Below are 23339 nucleotides of genomic sequence, written 5' to 3' on the forward strand. Positions count from 1 at the left end.
AGTGACTTATGCATAGATAACAGAGAGTAGCAGCAGCGTAAAAGGGGGGGCAATGCAAATAGTCTGGGTAGCCATTTGACTAGATGTTCAGTAGTCTTATGGCTTGGTGGTAGAAGCTGATTAGAAGCCTCTTGAGCCTAGACTTGGCGCTCTGGTACAGCTTGCCGTAGTTTGTTGGTGATGTGGACACCAAGGAACTTGAAGCTCTCAACCTGCTCCACTACAGCCCTGTTGATGAGAATGTGGGTGTGCTCGGGACTCCTTTTCCTGTAGTCCACAATCATCTCCTTTGTCTTGATCACGTTGAGGGAGAGGTTGTTGTCCTGGCACTACACGGCCAGGTCTCTGACCTCCTCCCTTTATGCTGTCTTGTCATTGTTGGTGATCAGTCCTACCACTGTTGTGTCATTGGTAAACTTAATGATGGTGTTGTAGTCGTGCCTGGCCGTGCAGTCATGAGTGACCAATCAGTACAGGAGGGGATTATGTTGAGGATCAGCGTGGCGGATGTGTTGTTACCTACACTTACCACCTGGGGGCGGCCCGTCAGGAAGTCCAGGATCCAGTTGCAGATGGAGGTGTTTAGTACCACAGTCCTTAACTTAGTGATGAGCTTTGAGGGCACCATGGTAATGAACACTGATCTGTAGTCAATGAATAGCATTCTCACATAGGTGTTCCTTTTGTCCGGGTGTGAAAGGGCAGTGTAGAGATTGCATCATCTGTGGATCTGTTGGGGCAGTATGCAAATTGGAGTGGGACTAGGGTTTCTGGGATAATGGTGTTGATGTGAGCCATGACCAGCCTTTCAAAGCATTTCTTGGCTACAGATGTGAGTGCTACGGGTCGGTAGTCATTTAGGCAGGTCATCTATTATTATTATTATTATTATATTATAATTATTATTATTATATTATATTATCTTAGTGTTCTTGGGTACAGGGACTATAGTGGTCTGCTTAAAACATGTTGGTATTACAGACACAGACAGGGGGAGGTTGAAAATGTCAGTGAAGACACTTGCCAGTTGGTCAGCGCATGCTAGGAGTACACGTCCTGGTAATCCGTCTGGCCCTGCGGCCTTGTGAATGTTGAGAACTTGTTCTCAACTGGCCTACCCGGTTAAATAAAGGTGAAATAAAAATGTTTAAAATAAATGTTGACCTGTTTAAAGGTCTTACTCACGGAGTAATTTGTTGTCCTGCGGAGAGCGTGATCATACAGTCATCCGGAACAGCTGATGCTCTCATGCATCTTTCAGTGTTATACTAGCCTCGAAGAGACCATAGAAGTTATTTAGCTCATCTGGTAGGCTCGTGTCACTGGGCAACTCTTGGCTGTGCTTTCCTTTGCTTTCCATCTCAATGTGGATGTTGCCTGAAATCCAGGGCTTCTGGTTGGGGTCTGTACGTACAGTCACTGTGGAGATGACATCATCAATGCACTTATTGATGAAGCCAGTGACTGATGTGGTGTACTCCTCAATGCCATCGGAAGAATCTCAGAACATATTCCAGTCTGTTCTAGCAAAACAGTCCTGTAGCTTAGCATCTGCTACATCTGACCACTTTTCTATTGACCGAGTCACTGGTGCTTCCTGCTTTAGTTTTTGCTTGTAAGAAGGAATCAGGAGGATAGAATTATGGGGGAGTGTGAGGGAGAGCTTTGTACGTGTCTTTGTGTGTGGAGTAAAGGTGGTCTAGAGTTGTTTTCTTCTGGTTGTACATTAAACATGCTGGTAGAAATGAGGTAAAATGGATTTAAGTTTCCCTTCATTAATATCCTTGGCCAATAGGAGCGCCGCCTCTGGATGTGCGCTTTCCTGTTTGCTTATGGCTGTATACAGCTCATTGAGTGTGTTCTTAGTGCCAGCATTGTCTATGGTGGTATGTAGACAGCTATGATCCTCACAAGGCATCTCAATCTCCTTCTGTAAATGACTGGGATGAGGGCCTGTTTGGGTGTCTAGAGTAAATCCCATACTTCCGATTCATTAAAGAGAAAAACTTTGTCCAGTTCAAGGTGAGTAATCACTGTTCTGATATCCATAAGCTCTTTTCGGTCATAAGCAATGGTAGCAGAAACATTATGTACAAAATAAGCTACAAACAATGTGAAAAAAAAAACGAAATAGCACAGCTGGTTAAGAGCCCATAAAACGGCAGCCATCTTCTCTGACGCCTTCTTCTTCTTGAGAAACTATTGATAGACATTCGGTACAATGCCACCCTAGCTGCGTGAAGCAGGGGTGCTGAGGGTGCTGCATAATCCCCCGAAAAATCATAATAAAAAAATGAAATATTAATTTAAAAAATATATTGTCTTAACAAAAATAGTAAACTGGGCCTTTATTAGTCTTGTATTAGCTGACCGACATAGCCATCTGTAGCTTTGGGGAAACATTCTCAGCCCGCCACCCACCCGTCAGAGAAAAAAATCACCTCTACCCCCAAACATCTTCCCGCGGCTATGAATGCCACTGAAACATTTCATGAACAGTGTTCACACAGGCAGTTATTGTAGCACAACTATTGCAGGTCTGTTCTAGTAAGTTCCACTGTGTCTGTGAGCTCTCCTAACCTTTTCTTCACTCTTGTTTTTGATTTTCTTTGACATATCCTCCATTAGTGATAGAATGGAAAGGCATTGAGAATGTGACATCTGTAACGTATCACCTAGCATAAATCTCTCTGCAGTTTCCTTAAAGATGGATATCATATGAACTATGATGTTGATATGATGTTTCCCATGAAGAGTGAATTATGTACGTCATTTAAACTATTCTGACATTTATAGACTCAAATCTATAACATTAAGAATGGCATGTCCAGTAATTCACGTTAAAAAGACAAGATACAGATGTTCTCTCTCATTCATGGCATTTGTGACTTGCATGTTTGAGATATCTTCTTGGTGGGATATTTAAGTTGCTTTAAGACAACGCTATTCATATGAGCTGATATAGTCCAGGCCAAACTTTCTCCTGAGGCTAATTTTGCTTGTTTGTGGGGCTGTCAGGGTTGTTCCCTCTCCCACCTCGCAGTCTGTTAACACAAGCCATGAAGTAACATCCTCCACCCAGGGAGCTTTTGGTTTTATGTCAGAGAAGCACCAATGCTATTCAAAACCATCACCCTCGTCTCAGAATAGAAGGTGGCAACTTATTTGGCCTTCTTAGTTATCTTTCCACATCCCCTTTAATTAACAGGGACAGGTTTGGAACCCCTTGTGATTGCCGGAAGGGGGAAATCAATTGCTGGACAGCTAATCAGGGCATGTTTAATGCTGTGGGTTTTGTGATTGAGTTCCATTCATTTGTCTTCACTCTGAGACACGTGAACCACCTTGACATCCTGCAGTAACATTCATTTAGGTCTGGGCTGCAAGGAGGTAATCAAGCGGCTGTTCTAACTGGACTCGAACAACACAATTAGTGTGACCCTCTCAAGGTCAGATAATTATCTTGGTAATTCATTATTTTATGCTAATCGATATACAATTGGTTTATTGGCTTTGTAGTTTTGCTGTTGGCAGGTTTAATTCCATCAATTGACTTTTTTTTATAGCAGGTCAACATAAATAGCCAGACATGTAGCAGTTGTGTCATTCGCCAACATTAACAAAAATAAATTGATCGTAAATAATAATAATAATGAATTGTCAGTAAGTGGTTACCCACACCTGGTCTAGTCTTCCTCATGGTTGAGTCTTGGTCAATCATGACGGTCTGAGTATCCCCTTTTGACACTTGTGACACTCGTGGTCAATCATGACGGTCTGAGTATCCCCTTTTGACACTTGTGACACTCGTGGTCAAGCCATGTAAGAAGCACATAGGTATCATGAAGCAAGGTACCTTTTTTTGGGAAAGAATCTTGGTGGGAAAGCATGAAGAATTGATGACAGGCACAGATGGAGGTGCATTAGGTCTGACTACAGTAGGCTCTGCTCTGATGCGTGTGCAGGGCTGTAGCAGCTAAAGTGCTTTATCTCAAGGTGCTTCAAAACAACATATCTGCACACCATGTACTTTCCCGAAATGAGCACACAGAGATTCGCACAGCAAACTTAGGAACACATAATATTGTGTAACCATACCATTTGCAGCACAGTCTTAAATTTGTGTCATTTAGCAGATGCTCTTATCCAGAGCAATGAGTGCATACATTTTTGTACCGGTCCACCATGGGAATTGAACCCACAACCCTGGTGTTGCAAGTGCCAATCTCTAGCAACAGAGCTTCTAGGGTTTTCTTTCTCGCTCACAATCTAAATGAACATGTTGCCACCTGACAAATAAGATTGAATTCCACTCTCTATGTGACACCTCTCAGTATGATTCTAACTTTCTGACACGGTTCGCTTTATCACCTCGTTTCTGACCTTTTCCACCCCACGTGAGCCTGTCATGACTCTGACAGTGTTGTTTACGGGCAAGTTTCAGTCATAATAAACACAAACCAGGGTGTCAGGAAAAGATGTGAAAGATACGGCAAGGCTGACAAAGGTCACTTGACCTAAGCTGTCACCAGTTACCCCATGTACTATACTAGTAGTACCATTTTCTCTTATGGGGAAGGACAGTTCAATATTTGAATTGCTTAGGCCTATTTTTTGTAGGAGCCAAATTGGAGGAATGATGATAAACTCTTTCCCTCACTGATGTTTTTAACACCACAGAAACAGTAGCTGTACACATGACCAAGCCACAATGGAAACAATCCTGTCATATTTGTAATCCTCTTCAGTAAGGCATTTGACAAATGTGTTCTAGACAGCCTGCATGTTGAATCAATGATTCCTTATGACAACTTCACAATAGCTCATGCAGATTAAGATGTTGACTGGAAAGAGGCCATAATTCATTTTTAGGTTCAATCCGAAGGTAAATGCTGTGTTCTACACGGGGAAGTCAGCCTCTTAGAGCAGTTTTTTTTTGTACTTTTCTTGCCCAGGGACTCCCTCATCATATCTTAACAAAAAAAATAGTCACGTCTTATCATCAGGTCAGTTGATAATGGCAAGTAGAAGTAATCAACATTTTAAAATTAATACATTTTGTAGACCTTCCCACAGTTGGAGAGACAATTTTGCAGTTGTAAAGCAGTTTTGGGCTATTTTTCCATTGAGCTGAGAGAAAATATTGCAGTTTGAATATATTATCTAGTTCTACACAGTTTGGCATGAAGCTGAGAGACCATCTTGGAGTTTAAAGCAAATTTCCTGCAATTCTATGTATTTTGTCATCGCTAATACCGTGTTCCTATGCTCAAACATTATAACTAAATCAATGGGCCTGTGTACTGAATGATTGGTTTTGGGAATGTTTGATTCTCTGTGACTGTCTCGCTTTTGTTAGTTAGATTGTTAGTTCTCAAAGATAGTATTATTTAAAAAATGTACACTACGTGTACAAAACATTAGGAACACGTTCCTAATATTGAGTTGCACCCCCTATTACCTTCAAAACAGCCTCAATTCGCTGGGGGCATGAATCTGCAAGGCGTTCCATAGGGATACTGGCACATGTTGACTCCAATGTTTCCCACATTTGTGTCAAGTTGGCTGGATATCCTTTGGGTGGTGGACTATTCTTGTTACACACAGGAAACTGTTGAGCGTGAAAAACCCAGCAGCATTACAGTTCTTGACACACTCAATACGGACCCAATACGCACACACACTCACACCTAGAGCAAAGTGACAACTCCTCCACACAGAAACAAACGCATACACATAATGAGCGTACGACTTCATCTTTATATACTTCTCTATTGTACTGTACCACAGACGTGTTATGGACGATGAGCCTCTGTAATGTGACATTTCTGTGACAACATGCTATGGCTTTTCCAGTACGATGAGGGGTTTATAATCCACTTCTCAGTTATAATCCATGGATCAATCCCCTCATGTCTACCATCCAAAGGAGATCCCAGTCTCATACTGCGTAGTCTCATTCATTTGTCTCAATGTATGATAAGTCTGTTCTTTTGGGGTCTGTAATATACAAACCCAAACCCTCATTTATAATTAGTTTTGTAGTCTGAATATGTTTTACTCTCTCTTCTTTTAGAAATTCATGCATACATCTGTATTAAGGAAATATCTGAAAGAGCTGTGGCACCTCATAAGCCGGTCAATGAAGTTCCAATGTACAGAAACATGTACAGAGACCAAACACAATGAGCATGTGTGTTTACAACATGAACTAATGCAACAGTACAGTGTTTCTATGAATAGGCCCTATATTATCATACCGGTATTTACTAAGTAAGGCAAGAGAATAGGTTATGGATTTACATTTTGAATGTTCAATCCTCGTATTCCCTCAGTAGCATCTCTTGAACTTGATGAGTTTGTGGAAGGCCAGTTTGAACTCGTCATTGAAGGCGGTGTAGATGACGGGATTGATGAGCGAGTTCAGGTAGCCAAGCCAGGTGAACACGTCGAAGAGCACTGGGTGGAACCAGCATTCTTTGCAGATGGCCAGTACCAGGGTACCCACAAAGAAAGGCAGCCAGCACACGATGAAGGCTCCCAGGATGATGCCCAGCGTCTTGGTGGCCTTCTTCTCCCGGGCGGCGCACAGACGCTTCCTCTCCAGCACACTGTCTGCCAGCTTCACCTTCACGCTATTGAAGAGAGGCGACCCACCTCTGCCTCCTCCTCCACCCCCGCTGGTTCCCCCTCCAGGTTGCAGGTGGCTTTCCTGGTTGGAGGCGGAAGAATTGATGGAGCAGAGGGAGGAGCCGGCTGACGTCTGGATGAGATGGGCCGTGGTGAAACGTTTGCCGGACGACACCGGAGTCTTGAAGATGCGCGAGCGGGCGGCCACGTAGATCCGGCCATAGAGGATGATCAGCAGCACGGTGGGCACGTAGAAGGCCCCAAAGGTGGAGTAGAGCGTGTAGGAGATCTGGTCTGTGTTTACCAGGCACTCCATCACTTCCTCGTTGGCCTTGGCCTGCCTCCAGAAGAGCGGCGGTATGGAGATAGAGATGGAGATCACCCACACCACCGCTATCATCAGGCCCGCTCGACGCATCGTTCGGCGCTTGGAGTACTCCAGGGCATCAGTGATGGCCCAGTAGCGGTCCAGCGCGATGACACACAGGTGCAGGATGGAGGCGGTGCAAAAGGTGATATCTGATGACAGCCAGATGTCGCAGACGATCTGCCCCAGGGACCAGGTCTTACTCACCGTGTACACGATGCTGATAGGCATGACCAGGATGGACACCAGCAGGTCTGTCACGGCTAGCGAACCGATCAGAAAATTGGCTGGCGTGTGCAGCTTCCGGGTCAGGAAGATGGTGGCAATAACAAAGGCGTTGGACAGTACGGTGGCCAGGGTGATGATGGCCAGGATGGCCGACAGGGAGATCTGCAGACCTAGGAGAATGGCCTCGTCCCAGTGTGCCTCTGAAGTTTTGGGGCTCTCTGTGGCATTGGTAAAGATTGAATCAACGGAGCTATTATCCTGATCCATCTCGCCGTTCCCCTGTAACCCTTTGTTCCAGGTCTAGATGAGGTACATCACCTCAATCGATCACAGCCTACGCTTCACGTTGTCTTCTCCGCATGGTAAAGAGGACTGCATCGATGGATGTCACTTTTGGTTGTCACACGTATCCATGGGACGTGATGGATCCTTTATCCCTTATTTCAGTCTTGAAGACACACTGGGTTATTTGCTTATCTCCGTTTTGATCGTCTCAAAAGTGACGATTGCTATTTAGTTTCATATTATAGATTTTTGTTATACTCGTACCTTTCAATGCACAACTGTTGGCATTATTAATTCAGTAGACACACTAATATTGGTTTGACGCTGAAGTCCGGCGGAGGGATGGCAGACGCTGATTTGTATTCTGCTCTGGTCTCATCAAACCTCTGCTTTCTCGCTCGCCCAAGCTCTTATCTCCACTCCAGCCAGGCCGAGCACAACACCCCAGACCACGGCTCCCTATCAACTGCTGCTTTCATGGTCTCATCCTCTTCAATAACCCTCAGTGAGTCCACAATCAGAGATGATAGTAATACACAGGGATGGCTCGCTCTGTCCTAGTTTAAAGCTGAACCAGGGGTTATTTAATTTAGTTTCAGAGTCAAAGCCTGGGCGGTCCAGCCATGTTGATGTTGAGAGTGAGCTAGAATGTTAACATGATCCACATCAGGTGGGGAGTCCTTTTCAACCGGTCCAGTCATGGACAAAAAGTCAATATCCCTTCTTCATGCCATATGTTTTTGTCTATGCCTTAGAAATTCGCAACTCAATGAGATAAAGGCCAAGGCGTTTGCAGACTCCCAGTGAGACGAAGCACAGCATGTGTTGTATTGATTTCCAGTGTCTGTTAACTTTTTTCCTGTCAAAGCTTTGTTGGTCAGTTAAGCATTCAGGTTTGAGGTCCAGAGGGGAATAGTACTGCACAGCTTATTCCAGGCTTCTATTACAGCATGACAACCTAAGAAGAGGAAAGAAAGAGACAGAAATTGTGTGCATTAGAAATACATACGAGTCACCTTTTCAAACCGCCAAAAAAAAGTATCCTACATGCAGTGATACACGTAAGAATGAACAATACGTGACCTCGACATCTCTGCAATCTCATGCCATGAGACATATTTCTACCACCTACATCCCTATACCCTCATTTCTTTGGAGCGGGGCTGTAATGTGAAGGGCATCTTGTATATGCCTATATCATAATGAAATGCAAATTGATGGACCTGTAGCACATTTCTGATTATCGTTTCAAAAGAACCACTGATTGCTCTTACAGGCACAGGATGGGGACAGGTTATGGTATACATGATATGATACGTGGAACGCACTACACCTATACAGTAGTATACAAACGATGATCACTCTGCTCAATACTGGGGCATCACAGGCATCGTACCTAAGGTAATGGTAATGTGCCGGCCAAGTCCACAACTACCAGTTATTAGAAAATTTGTTATTGAGGGAGAGGAGCAGCAAATATCATACTGCTCTCAGTACACCTGCCCGAAGTACCTTACATTGCAAAACGTTAAAAAACACCCATTAAGAAAATTACTGTAAAAACTGTTAAATCCCTGTGGATTGATGAGGAATTGAAAAATTCTTTAGTTTAGAGGGATGAGGCAAAAGGAACGTCAAATAAGTCTGGCTGCACAACCGATTGGCAAACATACTGCAAATTAGGAAATCATGTGACTAAACTGAATAAAAATAATAAGAAACTACGCTATGAAACAAAGATAAATGAGATAAAGAATGATAGTAAAAAGCTTTGGAGCACCTTAAATTCAATTTTGTGCAAAAAGGCTAACTCAGCTCCATCATTCATAGAATCAGATGGATCCTTCATCACAAAACCCACTGATATTGCCAATTACTTTAATGATTTTTTTAATGGAAAGATTAGCAAATTTAGGCATGACATGCCAGCAACAAACGCTGACACTACACATCCAAGTACAAGTGATCAAATTAATTCCGTAAAGTGAGTGTGGAAGAAGTGGAACAATGTTTGTTGTCTATCAACAATGACAAGCCCACGGGATTTGACAACTTGGATGGAAAACTACTAAGGATAATAGTGGACGGTATTGCCAGTCCTGTTTGCCATAACTTCAATCTAAGCCCACTAGAAAGTGTGTGCCCTCAGGCCTGGAGGGAAGCAAAAGTAATTCCGCTATCCAAGAATAGTAAGCTCCCATTACTGGCCCAAATGGCCGACCAATCAGCCTGTTATCAACCTTAAGTAAACTTTTGGAGAAAAAAAATGTTTTAACAGATACAATGTTATTTTACTGTAAACAAATTAACAACAGACTTTCGGCATGCTTATGGGGGAGGACATTCAACAAGCACAGCACTTACACAAATGACTAATGATTGGCTGAGAGAAATGTATGATTTACAGACTTCAATGCGACTTTTGACATTATTGATCATATTCTGCTGATGGAAAAACGGATGTATTATGGCTTTACACCCACTGCTATATTGTGGATTATGTTGGAGAGACTTCCATTAAAGAACACCCTCTTTGTTCTGTCTAAAAGACCACAGAGGGTGTTCTTTAATGGAAGCCTCTCCAACATTATCCAGGTAGAATCTGGAATTCCCCAGGGCAACTGTCTAGGCCCCTTACTTTTTTCAATCTTTACTAATGACATGCCACTGGCCTTCAGTAAAGCCAGTGTGGCTATGTATGCGGATGACTCAACACTATACATGTCAACTACTCCCGCAAATTAAATCACTGTAACACTTAACAAAGAGCTGCAGTTAGTTTCAGAATGGGTGGCAAGGAATAACTTAGTCCTAAATATTTCAAAAACCAAAAGCATTGTATTTGGTACAAATCATTCACTAAACCATAAACCTCTACTAAATCTGATAATTAATCATGTGGAAATTGAGCAAGTTGAGGTGACTAAAATGCTTGGGGTAACATTGTAAACTGTCATGATCAAAACATGTTGATACAGCAGTAGCTAAGATGGGGAGAAGTCTGTCCATAATAAATCGCTGCTCTGCCTTTGTACAATACTATCAACAAGGCAGGTCGTACAGGCTCTTGTTTTGTCGCACCTGGACTACTGTTCAGTCTTGTGGTCAAGTGTCACAAAGAGGAACCTCAGAAAATTACAATTGGCTCAGAACAGGGCAGCATGGCTGGCCCTTAAATGTACACGGAGAGCTAACATTAATAATATGCATGTACATCTCTCATGGCTCAAAGTTGAGGAGAGAAACTTCATCATTACTTGTTTTTGTAAAAAAGTGTTGACATGCTTAATGCACTGAGGTGTCTGTTTTACTACTAGCACTAAGCTCAGACACCCATATGTGCCCCATAAGACATGCCACCAAAGGTCTCCTCTCAATCCTCAAGTCAAGAGAAGACTATTGGAGGTGCACAGTATACTATATAGAGCCATGTCCACATCAAACTCTTTCCACATCAGGTAACTGATGCAAGCAGTAGAATCGCATTTTAAAAAACAGATTAAAAAACACCTTATGGAACAGTAGGGACTGTAAAGAGGCACACATGATAAGACACACACTCTACACACGTAGACATGGAAGTTGTATTGTAAATATATGATAGTGGAGTAGTGGCCTGAGGGAACACACTAAATCTACTGGGTAAAGTGTTGTGAAATGTAATGTCATGTAATATTTTAAACTGTATAAAACTGTCTTAATGTTGCTGGACCCCAGGAAGAGTAGCTGCTGCCAATGGGGATCCTTAATAAATACAAATACAAATATGCCTGAAATAACACAGCTGCAAAATGGATACTTATAATTTGGTGGGTTTTGAAAGAAAACAATATGGCTACAAAACAAAAGTCATTCATCACAAGAACGAGAGGGTTTTGAAATATCAAATTAATGTCACAGGCTAGGATTAACAAGTCACGTGTGATAACTCAAAGCTCATTGTTTTTCACGTTGTTTATTTCCAGAAAGAATTTCATGTTTCTGTGACCCCACGAGCTTTGAAACGTGGCTGAAAATAAGGAACAGAACTTCACTGACGAGGTGGTTGAGATGTGGCACTGACAGATTGTTTAATTAGAGTGCTGAATGAGTGCTAGGGTATGTCTACTCCTGTCGTTTCACAGTTGCACATCCCTGCACAGTCCTAAATGACAGCCCAGGGAGATTGAACTGTGCATGTTTCATCCTGATATGACACAGTAAATCACCTCCATTTACAGAATAGTGGTGATTGACAAGTAGCCAGTAGAGGAGATTATGGTTTTATAATAGTGTGACAAAATAACAAGCATTTTGGATTCATTTGCAGAGATCCTTTGCCTCTTGCTGTTTGCCAGAAGCGTAGGTGTGTGGGAATAATAGTCTTAGCATACATTTCTAGCAAGTCAGAGAAGTTGGCTGCCGTACTTCAGAGAGGACGTGTAGATGGAGATAACAATGAGTCTGAGGAGGAAGTTGGCTGCCGTACTTCAGAGAGGACGTGTAGATGGAGATAACAATGAGTCTGAGGAGGAAGTTGGCTGCCGTACTTCAGAGAGGACGTGTAGATGGAGATAACAATGAGTCTGAGGAGGAAGTTGCCTGCCTTACTTCAGAGAGGACGTGTAGATGGAGATAACAATGAGTCTGAGGAGGAAGTTGGCTGCCGTACTTCAGAGAGGACGTGTAGATGGAGATAACAATGAGTCTGAGGAGGAAGTTGCCTGCCGTACTTCAGAGAGGACGTGTAGATGGAGATAACAATGAGTCTGAGGAGGAAGTTCCCTGCCGTACTTCAGAGGAGTGTCACGTTCGTCGTAATAATAATCGGACCAAGCTGCAGTGCGATATGATTTCCACATATTATTTATTTGAAACGCGCAAAACAACAAAGAAAGAATGAAACGAACGGTAACAAAAAGATGTAACATACACTAACTCAAAACAATATCCCATACACACAGGTGGAAAAAATGCTACTTAAATATGATCCCCAATTAGAGACAATGATAGCCAGCTGCCTCTAATTGAGAATCATACCAAACACCAACATAGAAAAACTAAACTAGAACCCCACATAGAAAAGAATAACTAGAATACCCCCCAGTCACGCCCTGACCTACTATACCATAGAAAAACAAAGGCTCTCTATGGTCAGGGCGTGACAGGACGTGTAGATGGAGATGCCAATGAGTCTGAGGAGGAAATTGGCTGCCGTACTTCAGAGAGGACGTGTAGATGGAGATCTGATTCAAATCAATGCACGCTCCAAAAAAACGCTATGTTACACTTTGAACTATGGCAGTCTTTCCCCATATGCAAAATGATGTGACATTTCATAGACAAAATAGACACGGAAGAGTTTTAAGTAATTACAACGAGGCATATAATATATTTTGCTTTAGAGGGTATTTGCTTTACACTTATATATATTGTAAATATTGATATATTGTCAATATATATATATATATATATATATATATATATATATATATATATATATATATATATATATATATATATATATATATATATTGTTTGATTATGTACAGAGGGTGAAAGAACAACAAGAAAATGTCCTGTATCAGAGATACAATCAATTCTCAAGGTGTCTAAACTCAACTTACTACCAATTGAGCTGGAAGAATAAATTCTCAGTCACCACGAGACAAGGCAGAGGAAAAATGGAGACTCTGGCGCTGCTAAAGATTCCATTGTGCCAGAGTGAGATAGAGACAGTCTTCGTGGTGTAGTGCCTTATGATACATCTAGGAGGGACGTTGCTTTCTGCTCTTTTCAATTACTCCGGCAAACTGAATAAAGCCCCGTCTAACAGAAGCAAAGGCAGGGCACAGTTTATCTGGAGAGATGAGATTCCACTGTAATTCATTTAGCGGAGAGCTTTAGGGGCCAGACAGACCGCAATAACCAATATTAACGGTGACTGAGAGGGATTTAAAGGATTTAGAGGGTAGAGAATTTCCATGTGGAGAATAGGGCTCAGGTCTAAAGGTACAAGGTTTTAATTTGGTTCAGTTGTGTGGGTGAGGCTTAAACCTAGCACTTACAAAGCTATCATCCCACTGTTGCCATGATGTGCAATGAGTTAGGTAACCTACATTTTGCCTTGATTGTGAGGAGTTTAAATAATGGAATAAAGTTATTAGCATGATTCACAGGAGCTTTGCAGAGAAAACAATTATGATATTATTAAGCGTCATGATGTTGCAAAAGACTTAAATCCCTACCTAGCCGGTCACCTATAAAAACACTGACTTCTGAGCTGTGATTGGTTACAACTAAAGGTGGTAGCTCTGTCCTTTAGTCTTGTCAGGTCTACAGTATCGTCTACAGCAGTATAGTCCACTGTAGTCGAGCCTACTGCAGAATAGTTTGCTACAGTAGAGTCTACTACAGTATATTCTACTGCAGTATAGTCTACTACAGTATAGTCTACAGCAGCATAGTCTACTACAGTATATTCTACTACAGTATAATCTACTACAGTATAGTCTACTGCAGTATAATCTACTACAGTATAGTCTACTACAGCATATTCAAATCGTATACAATATAGTCTGCAAAGGTATAGTCTAGTACAGTATAATCTACTAACAGTCTACTACATTATAGGCTATTACACTACAGTCTACTATAGTATAATCCACCACAGTATGGTATAGTCCACTACAATATAGACTGCTACAGTATAGTCTACGGAAGTATAGTCTAAAACAGTATAACCTACGAGAGTATAGTATACTACAGTATGGCCTACTACAGTATAATCTACTACAGTATAGTCTACTGCAGTATAATCTACTACATTATAGGCTATTACACTACAGTTTACTATAGTATAATCCACCACAGTATGGTATAGTCCACTACAATATAGACTGCTACAGTATAGTCTACGGACTTATAGTCTAAAACAGTATAACCTACTAGAGTATAGTATACTACAGTATAGCCTACTACAGTACAGTCGACTACATTATAGCTTACTATAGTATAATATACTATGGTATAGCCTACTACAGTATAGTCTACTACAGTATAGTCTATATTCATTACAATATAGGCTACTACAGTTAAGTATACTACAGTGTAGCCTACTAGATTATAGCCCACTACAGTATAATATACTACAGTATAGCCTATTACGGTATAATATACCACTGTATAGTATAGTCTACTATAGTACAGCATACCACAGTATAATCAGCTAAAGTATAGTAAGTCTAAATAGTACAGCATACTACAGAATAGCCTACTACAGAATAGTCTACTGCAGTAAAGTCTACTACAGAATAGTCTACTGCAGTATAGTCTACTACAGTATAGTCTACGACAGTTTAGTCTTCTAAATTACAGCCTACCACAGTATAGTTTACAACAGTAAAATATAGTACAGAATAATATTGTCTACTATAGTAAAGTGTGACGACCCTGCTACTCTGTCTGCTGTATTCTCTCTTTGTTATTTCCTTATTAGGATGCTGGTGGGCGGAGTTGGGAGGGTTGTCAGCTACATGGGAAACACCTGGGACCGGTGTCTCCCAGGATAAATACACCACTTCCCCATTCATGGAGGAGCCTCTCTCCATGCAGACACACCTGGGCCAGGGGTCTCCCAGGATAAATACACCACTTCCCCATTCATGGAGGAGACTCTCTCCATGCAGACACACCTGGGCCAGGGGTCTCCCAGGATAAATACACCACTTCCCCATTCATGGAGGAGACTCTCTCAATGCAGACACACCTGGGCCCGGTGTCTCCCAGGATAAATACACCACTTCCCCATTCATGGAGGAGACTCTCTCCATGCAGACACCTTTATAGATTTGGTTGTTTTTCTTGGTGTTTTTTTGGTTGTTTGCTTTAGCATCTTTCAACACCCTGCATTATCACATTCATGCAAAACACTCACTTACACTACTGATTACTGATTACAGACACCATTGTATATTATACTTAGTTACTTATTTAATAAATATATATTTAGTTACTCCTTATCTCCACGTTGTCTCCCTTTTGTTACGGGCTTTGAGCCGGTTCGTGACAATAGCCTACTACAACATGGTATAGTACACAAAAGTACAGTAAAATCTACAAACAATCTACTACATTATAGTCTATTACACTGCAGTCTACTATAGTATAATCAACCACAGTATGGTATAGTCAACTACAATATAGACTGCTACAGTATAGTCTACTGACTTATAGTCTAAAACAGTATAACCTACTACAGTATAGTATACTACAGTATGGCATACTACAGTATAATCTACTACAGTATAGTCTACTGCAGTATAATCTACTACAGTATAGTATACTACAGTATGGTATACTACAGTATAGCTTACTACAGTACAGTCTACTACATTATAGCCGACTTTAGTATAATATACTATGGTATAGTACACTACAGTATAGTCTAAGACAGTATATTCATTTCAGAATAGGCTATTACATTTAAGTATACTGCATTGAAGAACTACTACATTATAACCTACTACAGTGTAATATACTATAGTATAGCCTATTATGGTATAATATACCACTGTATAGTATAGTTTACTATAGTACCGCATACTACAGTATAATCAGCTAAAGTGTAGTAAGTCTACTATAGTATAGCCTACTACAGAATGGCCCTATAGTCTACCACAGTATATTCTACTACAGTATAGCCTACAACAGTTTAGCCTATAACAGTTTAGCCTTCTACATTATAGCCTACCACAGTATAGTTTACAACAGTAAAATATACTACAGAAGAGTATCGCCTACTATAGTATCGCCTACTACAGTATTATCTAATACAACATAGTATAGTACACAAAAGAATAGTCTAAAAAGTATATTTTACTACAATATTTACATTTAACATTTACATTTAAGTCATTTAGCAGACGCTCTTATCCAGAGCGACTTACAAATTGGTGCATTCACCTTATGACATCCAGTGGAACCACTTTACAATAGTGCATCTAAATATTTTAAGGGGGGGGGGGTGAGAAGGATTACTTTATCCTATCCTAGGTATTCCTTAAAGAGGTGGGGTTTCAGGTGTCTCCGGAAGGTGGTGATTGACTCCGCTGTCCTGGTGTCGTGAGGGAGTTTGTTCCACCATTGGGGAGCCAGAGCAGCGAACAGTTTTGACTGAGCTGAGCGGGAACTGTACTTCCTCAGTGGTAGGGAGGCGAGCAGGCCAGAGGTGGATGAACGCAGTGCCCTTATTTGGGTGTAGGGCCTGATCAGAGCCTGGAGGTACTGAGGTGCCGTTCCCCTCACAGCTCCGTAGGCAAGCACCATGGTCTTGTAGCGGATGCGAGCTTCAACTGGAAGCCAGTGGAGAGAGCGGAGGAGCGGGGTGACGTGAGAGAACTTGGGAAGGTTGAACACTAGACGGGCTGCGGCGTTCTGGATGAGTTGTAGGGGTTTAATGGCACAGGCAGGGAGCCCAGCCAACAGCGAGTTGCAGTAATCCAGACGGGAGATGACAAGTGCCTGGATTAGGACCTGCGCCGCTTCCTTTGTGAGGCAGGGTCGTACTCTGCGGATGTTGTAGAGCATGAACCTACAGGAACGGGCCACCGCCTTGATGTTAGTTGAGAACGACAGTTTGTTGTCCAGGATCACGCCAAGGTTCTTAGCGCTCTGGGAGGAGGACACAATGGAGTTGTCAACCGTGATGGCGAGATCATGGAACGGGCAGTCCTTCCCCGGGAGGAAGAGCAGCTCCGTCTTGCCGAAGTTCAGCTTGAGGTGGTGATCCGTCATCCACACTGATATGTCTGCCAGACATGCAGAGATGCGATTCGCCACCTGGTCATCAGAAGGGGGAAAGGAGAAGATTAATTGTGTGTCGTCTGCATAGCAATGATAGGAGAGACCATGTGAGGTTATGACAGAGCCAAGTGACTTGGTGTATAGCGAGAATAGGAGAGGGCCTAGAACAGAGCCCTGGGGGACACCAGTGGTGAGAGCGCGTGGTGAGGAGACAGATTCTCGCCACGCCACCTGGTAGGAGCGACCTGTCAGGTAGGACGCAATCCAAGCGTGGCCGCGCCGGAGATGCCCAACTCAGAGAGGGTGGAGAGGAGGATCTGATGGTTCACAGTATCGAAGGCAGCCGATAGGTCTAGAAGGATGAGAGCAGAGGAGAGAGAGTTAGCTTTAGCGGTGCGGAGCGCCTCCGTGATACAGAGAAGAGCAGTCTCAGTTGAATGACTAGTCTTGAAACCTGACTGATTTGGATCAAGAAGGTCATTCTGAGAGAGATAGCGGGAGAGCTGACCAAGGACGGCACGTTCAAGAGTTTTGGAGAGAAAAGAAGAAGAAGGGATACTGGTCTGTAGTTGTTGACATCGGAGGGATCGAGTGTAGGTTTTTTCAGAAGGGGTGCAACTCTCGCTCTCTTGAAGACGGAAGGGACGTAGCCAGCGGTCAGGGATAAGTTGATGAGCGAGGTGAGGTAAGGGAGAAGGTCTCCGGAAATGGTCTGGAGAAGAGAGGAGGGGATAGGGTCGAGCGGGCAGGTTGTTGGGCGGCCGGCCGTCACAAGACGCGAGATTTCGTCTGGAGAGAGAGGGGAGAAAGAGGTCAGAGCACAGGGTAGGGCAGTGTGAGCAGAACCAGCGGTGTTGTTTGACTTAGCAAACGAGGATCGGATGTCGTCGATCTTCTTTTCAAAATGGTTGACGAAGTCATCTGCAGAGAGGGAGGAGGGGGGGAGGGGAGGAGGATTCAGGAGGGAGGAGAAGGTGGCAAAGAGCTTCCTAGGGTTAGAGGCAGATGCTTGGAATTTAGAGTGGAAGAAAGTGGCTTTAGCAGCAGAGACAGAGGAGGAAAATGTAGAGAGGAGGGAGTGAAAGGATGCCAGGTCCGCAGGGAGGCGAGTTTTCCTCCATTTCCGCTCGGCCTTCCGGAGCCCTGTTCTGTGAGCTCGCAATGAGTCGTCAAGCCACGGAGCGGGAGGGGAGGACCGAGCCGGCCTGGAAGATAGGGGACATAGAGAGTCAAAGGATGCAGAAAGGGAGGAGGGTTGAGGAGGCAGAATCAGGAGATAGGTTGGAGAAGGTTTGAGCAGAGGGAAGAGATGATAGGATGGAAGAGGAGAGAGTAGCGGGGGAGAGAGAGCGAAGGTTGGGACGGCGCGATACCATCCGAGTAGGGGCAGTGTGGGAAGTGTTGGATGAGAGCGAGAGGGAAAAGGATACAAGGTAGTGGTCGGAGACTTGGAGAGGAGTTGCAATGAGGTTAGTGGAAGAACAGCATATATAACAATATATATTATTATATATTATATATATAACAATATAGCCTACTACAGTTTAGTCTGCTACAGTACAGCCTAATACAGTAAAATATACTACAGTATAGTATATTCTACTATAGTACAGTCTACTATAGATAATCTACAACAGTACAGTATCATCTACTACAGTATAGTATTCTGCAGCATAGTCTACAACAGTATAGTCTACTGCAGGATAGCCTAATACAGTATAATCTACTACAGAATAGTATAGTCTACTACAGTAGTGTCTACTATAGTAAAATATACTATATTATAGACTACTTCAGTATAGTCTACTACAGTGCAGCCTATGACAGTATAATTCACGACTGTATGGTATAGTCTACTACAGTATAGTTTACCACAGCATAGCCGACTATTGTACAATTTACTACTGTATGGTATCTTCTACCACAGTATATTACACTACAGTATAGTCTACTGAATTATAGTATAGTCTACTACTGTATAGTCTACTACAGAAAAGTCTACTGCACTATAGAATACTATAGTATTTTAAACTACAGTATAGTCACCAACAGTATAGTCTACTACATTGTAATTGAATACACTACCGTCTACAACAGTATAGTCTACAACAGTATAATATACTATAGGACGGTATAGTCTACTACACTATAGTCTAATACAATATAGTCTACGATAGTATCATCTACTACAGTATGGTATCGTCAACTACATTTTAGCTTACTACAGTATAGTCTACCAAAGTATAGTATAGTCCACTACAGTATAGACTACTACAATATAGCCTTCTACAGAATAGCCTACTACAGCATTGTCTAGTACATTATAGCCTGCTATAGTACAATATACCTTCTACCACAGTAGATTCTACTACAGTATAGTCTACTGAAATATAGTAAAGTCTACTACTGTATAGTCTACTACAGCAAAGTCTACTGTAGTATAGAATAAGATAATATACAGTGCCTTGTGAAAGTATTCGGCCCCCTTGAACTTTGCGACCTTTTGCCACATTTCAGGCTTCAAACATAAAGATATAAAACTGTATTTTTTGTGAAGAATCAACAACAAGTGGGACACAATCATGAAGTGGAACGACATTTATTGGATATTTCAAACTTCTTTAACAAATCAAAAACTGAAAAATTGGGCGTGCAAAATTATTCAGCCCCCTTTACTTTCAGTGCAGCAAACTCTCTCCAGCAGTTCAGTGAGGATCCCAATGTTGACCTAAATGACTAATGATGATAAATACAATCCACCTGTGTGTAATCAAGTCTCCGTATAAATGCACCTGCACTGTGATAGTCTCAGAGGTCCGTTAAAAGCGCAGAGAGCATCATGAAGAACAAGGAACACACCAGGCAGGTCCGAGATACTGTTGTGAAGAAGTTTAAAGCCGGATTTGGATACAAAAAGATTTCCCAAGCTTTAAACATCCCAAGGAGCACTGTGCAAGCGATAATATTGAAATGGAAGGAGTATCAGACCACTGCAAATCTACCAAGACCTGGCTGTCCCTCTAAACTTTCAGCTCATACAAGGAGAAGACTGATCAGAGATGCAGCCAAGAGGCCCATGATCACTCTGGATGAACTGCAGAGATCTACAGCTGAGGTGGGAGACTCTGTCCATAGGACAACAATCAGTTGTATATTGCACAAATCTGGCCTTTATGGAAGTGTGGCAAGAAGAAAGCCATTTCTTAAAGATATCCATAAAAAGTGTTGTTTAAAGTTTGCCACAAGCCACCTGGGAGACACACCAAACATGTGGAAGAAGGTGCTCTGTTCAGATGAAACCAAAATTGAACTTTGTGGCAACAATGCAAAATGTTATGTTTGGCGTAAAAGCAACACAGCTCATCACCCTGAACACAGCATCCCCACTGTCAAACACGGTGGTGGCAGCATCATGGTTTGGGCCTGCTTTTCTTCAGCAGGGACATGGAAGATGGTTAAAATTGATGGGAATATGGATGGAGCCAAATACAGGACCATTCTGGAAGAAAACCTGATGGAGTCTGCAAAAGACCTGAGACTGGGACAGAGATTTGTCTTCCAACAAGACAATGATCCAAAACATAAAGCAAAATCTACAATGGAATGGTTCAAAAATAAACATATCCAGGTGTTAGAATGGCCAAGTCAAAGTCCAGACCTGAATCCAATCGAGAATCTGTGGAAAGAACTGAAAACTGCTGTTCACAAATGCTCTCCATCCAACCTCACTGAGCTCGAGCTGTTTTGCAAGGAGGGATGGGAAAGAATGTCAGTCTCTCGATGTGCAAAACTGATAGAGACATACCCCAAGCGACTTCCAGCTGTAATCACAGCAAAAGGTGGCGCTACAAAGTATTAACTTAAGGGGGCTGAATAATTTTGCACGCCCAATTCTTCAATTTTGGATTTGTTAAAAAAGTTTGAAATATCCAATAAATGTCGTTCCACTTCATGATTGTGTCTCACTTGTTGTTGATTCTTCACAAAAAAATACAGTTTTATATCTTTATGTTTGAAGCCTGAAATGTGGCAAAAGGTCGCAAAGTTCAAGGGGGCCGAATACTTTTGCAAGGCACTGTATTTAACTACAGTACAGTCTGCAGCAGTATAGTCTATTGCAATATAGCCTACAACAGTATAGCCTTCTACAGAATACCATACTACAGGATAGTAATGTCTACTATAGCCTACTATAGAAAACACTACTACAGTATAGTTTAGACAACTACAGTATAGTCTACTACAGTATGGTCTACTACAGTATAGTCTACTACAGTATAGTGTATGACAGTTTAGTCTACTACATTATAGCTTACTATAGTATAGCCTGCTACAGAATAACATACTACAGTATAGTATGATGTACTGTATTATAGTTTAGCCTACTACAGTATAATCTACCAGAGTATCGTATATTCTACTACAGTATAGTCTACTATAGTATAATCTACTACAGCATGGCATAGTCTACTACAGTACAGCATACTACAGTGTAGTCTGCCATACATAATCTACTACAGTATGGTATATCCTTCTACACTATAGTCTACTACGGTATAGTCGACTACAGTATGATCTACTACTATCTACTAGTTTGGAATAGTCTACAACACTATAGTCTACTGTAGCATAATACACCACAGTACAGTAAAGTCTACAACAATATAGACTACTATAGTATAGTCTAGTGAAGTATAGTCTACTACAGTATTGCCTACTACAGTATAGCATACTACAGTATAGCCTATTAAAGTACAGTACAGTCTACTACGTTATTACATTATTACTGCTATAGTATGGTATACTATAATGAAGCCTATTAAAGTATAATCTACTAGTGTAGTAAGTCTACTATAGTACAGCCTACTACAGTAAAGCCTACTACAGTATAGTCTACCACAGTATAATATTTTACAGTATAGTCTACTAAAGTATAGTCTACTACAGTATAATCTACTAGTGTAGTAAGTCTACTATAGTACAGCCTACTACAGTAAAGCCTACTACAGTATAGTCTACTACAGTATAATATTTTACAGTATAGTCTACTACAGTATAGTCTACTACAGTATAATCTACTACAGTAAAGTCTACTACAGTATAGCCTATGACAGTATAGTCTACTACAGTATAATCTACTACACTATAGTCCACTACACTGTAGTCTAAGATTTTAAAAAGTATACTACAGCATAGTCTACTTCAGTAAAGCCTACTACAGTATAATCTACTACAGTATAGTTTTCCACAGTATAGCCTACTATTGTACAGTATTTTATCTTCTACCACAGTATATTCTACTACATTGTAGTCTACTGATATAGTATGGTCTACTACTGTATAGTCTATGACAGCATAGTCTTCTGCAGTATAGAATATGACAGTATATTCAACTACTGTATAGTCTACTACATTGTAATTGAATTCATTACAGTTTGCTACAGTATAGTCTACAACTGTATAGTCTACTACATTGTAATTGAATTCATTACAGTTTGCTACAGTATAGTCTACAACTGTATAGTCTACTACATTGTAATTGAATTCATTACAGTTTGCTACAGTATAGTCTACAACTGTATAGTCTACTACATTGTAATTGAATTCATTACAGTTTGCTACAGTATAGTCTACAACTGTATAGTCTACTACATTGTAATTGAATTCATTACAGTTTGCTACAGTATAGTCTACAACTGTATAGTCTACTACATTTTAGCCTTCTACAGTATAGTCTACAACAGTATAATCAGTATAGTCATTACAACAGTATAGTCTACAACAGTATAGTCTACTACATTGTAATTGAATTCATTACAGTTTGCTACAGTATAGTCTACAACTGTATAGTCTACTACATTGTAATTGAATTCATTACAGTTTGCTACAGTATAGTCTACAACAGTATAGTCTACTACATTGTAATTGAATTCATTTACAGTTTGCTACAGTATAGTCTACAACAGTTTGTATAGTCTACTACATTGTAATTGAATTCATTACAGTTTGCTACAGTATAGTCTACAACTGTATAGTCTACTACATT

At 41.4% G+C, this 23339-nt stretch overlaps 1 protein-coding gene across 1 annotated transcript in view; it reads right to left on the bottom strand.

The window, feature by feature from the left end:
• Positions 1 to 5820: 5820 nt before the first annotated feature.
• The window catches only part of htr1d (5-hydroxytryptamine (serotonin) receptor 1D, G protein-coupled), a 32810-nt gene continuing 15291 nt past the window's right edge, over positions 5821 to 23339 (bottom strand). The window contains exon 2 of the mRNA XM_046309382.1: positions 5821 to 8468. Within this exon, the coding sequence (XP_046165338.1) occupies positions 6332 to 7492 (1161 nt within the window). The 5' untranslated portion in view covers positions 7493 to 8468 and the 3' untranslated portion in view covers positions 5821 to 6331. The remainder of the gene's footprint in view (positions 8469 to 23339) is intronic.

The sequence above is a fragment of the Oncorhynchus gorbuscha genome, linkage group LG17, assembly GCF_021184085.1.
Source record: "Oncorhynchus gorbuscha isolate QuinsamMale2020 ecotype Even-year linkage group LG17, OgorEven_v1.0, whole genome shotgun sequence".
Lineage (NCBI taxonomy): Eukaryota > Metazoa > Chordata > Actinopteri > Salmoniformes > Salmonidae > Oncorhynchus > Oncorhynchus gorbuscha.